The sequence below is a fragment of the Silurus meridionalis genome, chromosome 13 (assembly GCF_014805685.1).
Source record: "Silurus meridionalis isolate SWU-2019-XX chromosome 13, ASM1480568v1, whole genome shotgun sequence".
In the NCBI taxonomy this organism is placed as follows: domain Eukaryota; kingdom Metazoa; phylum Chordata; class Actinopteri; order Siluriformes; family Siluridae; genus Silurus; species Silurus meridionalis.
The window spans coordinates 14,381,918-14,388,888 of record NC_060896.1 but is presented as its reverse complement, the minus strand read 5'-3'; the positions used below and the strand labels follow the sequence as shown (position 1 = coordinate 14,388,888).

The 6,971-nt window shown below is 39.7% G+C and overlaps 1 protein-coding gene across 5 annotated transcripts in view; it reads left to right on the top strand.

The window, feature by feature from the left end:
* The window catches only part of pskh1 (protein serine kinase H1), an 8,063-nt gene extending 1,184 nt beyond the window's left edge, over window positions 1-6,879 (top strand). Inside the window, exons 2-5 of one of the 5 annotated variants that reach the window (XM_046865123.1) lie at window positions 717-956; window positions 1,041-1,838; window positions 1,952-1,966; window positions 4,708-6,879. In XM_046865123.1, coding sequence (XP_046721079.1) covers window positions 888-956; window positions 1,041-1,838; window positions 1,952-1,966; window positions 4,708-5,025 — 1,200 coding nt within the window. In that variant the 5' untranslated portion in view covers window positions 717-887 and the 3' untranslated portion in view covers window positions 5,026-6,879. The other 4 variants (XM_046865120.1, XM_046865121.1, XM_046865124.1 and 1 more) reach the window with 4 other exon arrangements.
* The last annotated feature ends 92 nt before the right edge of the window (window positions 6,880-6,971 follow it).

Here is a 6,971-nt window from a genome sequence, read left to right as displayed (position 1 = left end):
GAGAAACCAGACTCAAAAAGGGGAAGCCATCCTCATTTGGGTGACATCAAGAGTGTGATTATAGTCTTTAAACAATACAGAACATAAATAACATGAGCCGGAACCGGAATGTGTGATTATGAGTAATGTTCTTTCTACAGTCTTATACAGTTAGTTGAGGTTATGGAACCAGGAGCTCCTGAGTAACTCATAAAATAGCTCATCATTTGCGAACATCATCGATCCAACACCCAACAGTGTATGGCTTTATGAAACTGGGCAAACACACGAAAAGGGGCATAAATACACCTGGAACAGTTTGTGGCTGTATTAAACTGGACAAACACACCACAACAGTCTATATGGCCATATTGGCCGGCAGTTAGGACCTTAGACTTCTGATCAGAAGGTTGTGAGTTCAAATCCCCACACCACAAAGCTGCCACTGTTGCTGCTAAAAACTTGCTCTGACAGACCACAGCTCAGCATATGTTAATCTAGAGAAGATAATCTATGTGAATCTTATATTTTGAACTCTTCTTTAATCATTCCTATGTTTGACAGTAACTGAGTACATTAACCACATTTTCTATTGCTTTCATAAAAATGACAATATTACAGAAAAAGGTATTTACGTTCTTGCTTGAAATGACTGGAAAATAACATTTAATGACTTAAAGCTTAATGTGTACATTTATGAGATTTCTAATTATATTTTTTTCCTTCATTTTTTTCAGGTAGACTGCATTCACCTCTTACCTAAGGAGAAGATCGTTCTTATGTAGAACGTGATTGTGATCCTTTATCATCCCTGACTGTTGTGGTGTCGAAAGCTTTTGTCAGTGCCTTTGGCTGGAACGGGTTATGAGGATGTGCCGCCCGTATCGGGTGCGAAGGATCCTGACGTGATGGGGTGCAGGACGAGCAAGGTCCTCCCAGAACCACCAGCAGACGTGCAGCTAGATCTAGTCAAGAAGGTCGATTCTCAGCAAACTGATGTTTATAAGAACTTTATTCGTGTGGATGACACTGACAAAAAAAACGGCTCTCCCTCCCCTCAGGGTCAAAGCCAAGCTACAGGTGCTTCCACTAATCCCCTTATGGCAGGAAAAGGCCAGCTGGAGCCCTCTGAACCACGGCGAAACAAAGTGGCCAAGTACCGGGCCAAGTTTGACCCTCGGGTGACGGCTAAGTATGAGATTAAGGCGCTTATTGGTCGCGGCAGCTTCAGCCGGGTGGTGCGGGTCGAGCACAAGGGTACACGGCAGCCATATGCCATCAAGATGATTGAGACTCGATGGCGTGAAGGTCGCGAGGTGTGCGAGTCGGAGCTGCGGGTCTTGCGGCGTGTGCGCCATACGAATATTATCCAGCTGATGGAGGTTTTTGAGACGGCCGAGCGTGTGTACATGGTGATGGAGCTGGCCACAGGAGGTGAGCTCTTTGACCGCATCATCGCACGTGGTTCCTTCACTGAACGAGATGCCACACGTGTTCTCCGCATGGTACTGGATGGGGTGCGCTACCTGCACATGCTGGGCATCACTCACCGTGACCTCAAGCCTGAGAACCTGCTCTACTACCACCCTGGTGCGGACTCCAAGATCATGATCACAGACTTTGGTCTAGCGAGTACACGCAAAAAGGGGGATGAATGCCTTATGAAAACCACTTGTGGCACACCTGAATACATCGCACCTGAAATCCTAGTACGCAAGCCCTACACCAATGCTGTGGACATGTGGGCGCTGGGGGTTATCTCCTACATCCTGCTCAGTGGTACCATGCCCTTTGAGGATGACAACCGCATGCGCCTTTATCGGCAGATCCTGAAGGGGAAGTACAGCTTCTCTGGGGAGGTGGGAAACAATTATTATTAACTTTATTTCTTGTCTCATGCATATTCTAGCTGCCAGCTGAGCTGAAGAAGTGAAAGAGGTTGTAAACATGTTTATTTTTATTTTTTGTATAGGTTGGCATAGGAAACGTGAGTAAAGGTTTACATTAAGATTCTCCTGTGTAACATTTATATAGTGTGTTTTTTTTACATTTTAAAATGGATCCACGGTTATTGTTGTAGTAGTAGTTATTATATTCTCTCTGGTCAGAGACCTTAAAGAAAACATCTGGGAAACTGTTAAGTTAAAACACAGCAGGATAAGAAGAATAGCAGCATTCTGCATAATGTTTTGGAGGTATTGTTTAGATATCATTTCTACAGTGAGTCTTTCAGATGATTTATGGCCAATGCATCTATTGACTTGGGGATAAAGTGTTCAATACAGTATTTTTGCAATGGTTTTGCACTAGATGCAGATGTCAGATGTAGGTATAAATGTATCAGATGTGTCTTATTGCTGTCACCCAAATAGTTTAGAATAACTGCACTTTTTAAAAAATAGTAATTACACTTTTTAATGACAGTTTATCCATGATTATGCTGCTCAGTGCTGTTATGTGTTCAGTGCCCACCGGTGTTTTTTTGTGGTGTAGAATAAAGCCTCTGACAGCCTGTTATAAAGCTGCATGAGGACATGCAGACATATACCCTGTCCATTCACAATCTGCATTCCTAAGCAGAAATATTCCCCAGAAGGCCACTGTCACGACACCAAAAACAACAATACCCTATGATTGTCTGGCCCTTTATTCCTCTGATACAAACTTTATTATAAACCTCCTTTACTGATTCACTTTAATGCTCTCTTGATGAATGAATTGCTTCATTGTCCAATACCAAAATTTGTGGTTGTGCTGTTGGAGTTATTTGTGTTGTGGATTCTGTGTTTGTGTCTTTGTGTGTATGAGTTCTGACTGGATGGTAACCAGAACGTTCCTGTGATCACAAATCCCACACCAAACTTTGGCTGCAGTGGTGATTTTTGCTGCTTACACAAAAAAAAATCTAGGGGCTTTTAAGAAAATGTGTCATACAAAGCAACAAGAGCATGAATTCTGTTCTATATGGCATGTGAGATGTAAACAGTAAGGTTAAGCATTAATGGAAAATTTAATCCGTCATATTAGTCAGGTTAAATGTTTACAGAACCTATTAGTTCTCCTTCTTCAGTGAACAAACTCATTTTCCAAAAATGACCATCTCATGTGGGCAGTAACTCTGCCTAAAAATACATTGTTGGTTATGGGTAATAGATGCAGAGTACATACAATTCTGTGTGGAAATGGTTTTCATTGGACATTTACTTCAGGGTTATATCTGATTATATCTTACTTAAAGCATTAAGCCATATTTTATAAACGTCAAAGTAAAACAGCTTGTCTGCTGGAGGCAATGTTTGTGCCTTATTGTTCTTTAGTTAATTCCAGGCCATATACATATTGATAAATGGTAATATCAGACTCCAGAAAAATAAGCCAAAATCTCCCAAAGAAAGAAAAAAAGGTTTTTATTGATCTTGACAGCAAATCGTTAGTTGTTAAAGTATTAAACGTTTGATTTGGTGTAGTAGATCAAAAAGGTCTGACACATTTCTGAAAATACACTTCTGGAAAAAATACATATACAGTACCAAAGTTTTATATTTCAGATTCTCCAAAGTAGCCACCTTTTGATGACCGCTGTCTCCGTCAGCTTCATGAAGCAGCCACCTGGAATAGAACAATCTTGAGGAGTTGCCAAAGGTGCTCAGTGGAGCTTGTTGGCTGCTTTTCCTTCATTCTCTGGTCCAACTGATCCCAAACCATCTCCACTGGGTTTCACACTTTTTTTTTTAAAAACCAACTAGTTCTTACAAAAACTCGAGATGTGTTTGGGGTCAGTGTCATTTTGGAAAGCAAATTATGGCCCCACTATACATTCAGGAATCACCCATTTACCCTCTAGTCGAACAAAGACATGGCAACTCGAACCAAAAATCTTAAGTTTGGACCAATCAGTCCTAAGGACAGTTTTCCACTGATCTAATGTCTATTCCTTTGTGGTTTTTGGCCCAAGCAAGTTTCTTGTGCTTGTTGTTCTTCTGAAGTAATAGTTTCTTTGCTGTAATTCGACCATGAAGGCCTGACTCTCACAGTCTGCTCTGAACAGTGGATCTTGAAATACGTCTACCACTTAAACTCTGAGAAACATTTAGGCAAATTGGCGGTTTCTGAGGCTGGTAATGCTAATAAATGTATTTGCAGAAGAGGTACTGCCTGGTTTCTTCTTTTCTGGGAAGGTGCTCATGAGAGCCTTTTTCACCATAGAGTTTGATGTTTTTTTGCTGACTGCACTTGGAAATACATTTAAATTTCAGCTCTTTTTAAATGAGTGTTTCTGGCCATGATATAGATTTGTACAGTAGTTGTAGTAGAGCTAGTGGAGCTATTTACTCTGTACACTCCCTTCTTCTGCACAAGACAACTAATGGTCTATAGCACATTAAGAATGCCAGAAATGTCACAAATGAACTATTAACAAAGCATTCCTGTGAAATTTAAAACCATTCCAGGTGACAATCATCAATCTGATGAGAGAATGTTATCTTTAATATTAAAAATATTAAGATCTATAATATAACACATTCTTGGTGTTTAACACTGTTTGTTTGCTACATAATTCTGAACATGTTCTTTCACAGTTTGGATTCCTTCAGTATTCACATACAATGTTAACATAATACAAATAAAGAAAATCCACTAGAGGAGGTGTGTCCACACTTTTTACTTGAAATGTGATTTGTTCAGAATGACTGATCTGTTGCCAATTTCTTGCTCTCCTTCTCCCAGCCGTGGCCGAGTGTGTCCAACTTGGCGAAGGACTTCATTGACCGCGTGCTTACTGTGGACCCGGGCGAGAGGTTGACCGCTGGCCAGGCGCTCAAGCACCCTTGGATTGTTAGCATGGCTGCTTCATCTTCAATGAAGAACCTACAGCGCTGCATCTCTCAGAACCTGCTCAAGAGGGCGTCGTCGCGCTGCCAAAGCACAAAGTCGGCACAGTCGACGCGCTCCAGCCGCTCGAGCAAGTCAGGCCGAGCACGGCGTGTCCGAGAGAAGGAGCTGAGAGAGCTGAACCGCCGCTACCAGCAGCAATACAACGGCTGAGGAAAACAACCCGCGGTCACACTGCACACGCTGGTACCGACACTCTGGGACCTACTAGACATGTGCCGATGAACTTTTCTATGATCTTTTACAAACCTATTTCAGGGTTCTGTCACTGTTCCTGAATTCTATTCAGAAGGCAGCCTGAGATTTAAAGGCCTCTTCACATGAAGGTGATCCCATAATCCTGTTCACCAAATATGGAATTAATAATAATCTGGTTTTCTGTGACTCCATAATCCTTTTTTTAGTCCTTTTTCAACTATCCTTATACCTTGTAAGAAATTATATCATGAGGGAAAAACTAAGCGATTACCTCGATATAAATCGGCACATGCCTAGGACCCACATGCTGTGAGCAGAGGAGGTGACGTGTACTTTTAAGTCTGATGCAAGAACTCTGAGACGTCACCATTGCTAACCACAGAGCCAATTAGCAAAGTATATCTCACTCATTCTCCAGTCCATTTCTGTGCTGGTGTTTTTTTTTCTTAATTTTCATGTTATTTTGTGTGTCATTTCCCCCTTATTTATTTATTGTTAATGTTTTTTTTCCTTTCATTGTTATTGTCTGATTACGCCTTTTACCTGATTGTATTATCTGTTGAACAGAATTCGACATAAGGAAGTTGCAGGAAGGACTACTAAATCTGTGTTCGCTGTTTTCAGACCTTCCTGATTTTTGCTGTGAATTTTTTTTTTAGGCGTTATAGTTATTCTCTGTGAGGTGAAATCGATGCTGTTAAAGGTTTCCCATTGATCAAAGTTTATTGCACCAAAATTAATTGAAAAACGTGAAGGTTCAGCGTTGCCAATTCTTTCTCGAAGAAACCACTTAGACAAAGTTATTTTATATGGTAATTATTTACAATGAGTTCTCTATTGATACTCCTTCAACAGTCATGTAATCCCCATCACTAAGCAATTAGATTTACAGTATGTAACATCAAGTGACAGGATGTTTTTATCTTTACATGAAATGAACACTCCAAGCTTTCGAGCTAATATGTCATAGAATTGTTTTGTATGTTTTGTATGTTATATTACTGTGAACAAATCATTCAGCCCATTACACCAGCTCACATATGGGATTTTGAGTACTTTGGATTTGTTACAAGGTGAATGTGCATATTTTGTTACAAGGATCAGTTTGGTATCCTGTCTTAAATTTTGCCACACTTGGGAAACGTTCCTCTGATATTTATTAGTATCCATTACTGCCGTATTCATTTAGAAAATGAAAGATGTTTGTTTCTGCTCCCCATTTGAAGAAATCTACATTTGAAGCAATTAGAGCATCATAGCTTTCAACCTATTGAAAAATAATGACCATATTGTTCGCATACTTATCTGCTAGACCTTTCTCATTCAAACCTGAAACTTGTTTATTAATTGACACAAAAATTTGGGGGTGGGAGGGACATGAAATTCTACTTCTTTTTTTTGTTGTTGGGAAAACCACTGTTTTATAATTTTGTTTTAACTGAATAGAAAGTTGTTTTTAAGGAAGGAAATATAATTGAACCCACATGAGTTTATTAATCAAATTTATAGTTTGCCAAATTGTCAAAAGGAAATGCACCAAAAAACCAAAAGGAAAAGGAGTAGCAAGTTCCTGAATTTCTCAAGATGTACAATATGTGGAGCTCAGTTTTTTGTGTAAACTTAGTTTGATAAATGTTTGTTTTCCTCCTTTGGTGAATCTGATACAACACTGCCTCTTGAAGGAATAGTGTAAATATCTATTGTATTTGATGTTTATGCTTAAATGAAGATTAATGTTTGATCATGTACTATACCCCCCCAATCAAATGTCTGAATGAAAGAGTTCCATATAAAACGTTTTACATGATTGTTCTGCTGCAGTTCTGTTTTTTTCTCCTGTTATTTTAACAGCATGTCTGTGATCATCTGTTATCCAATCCCATCTCGTCTTATCCACACCT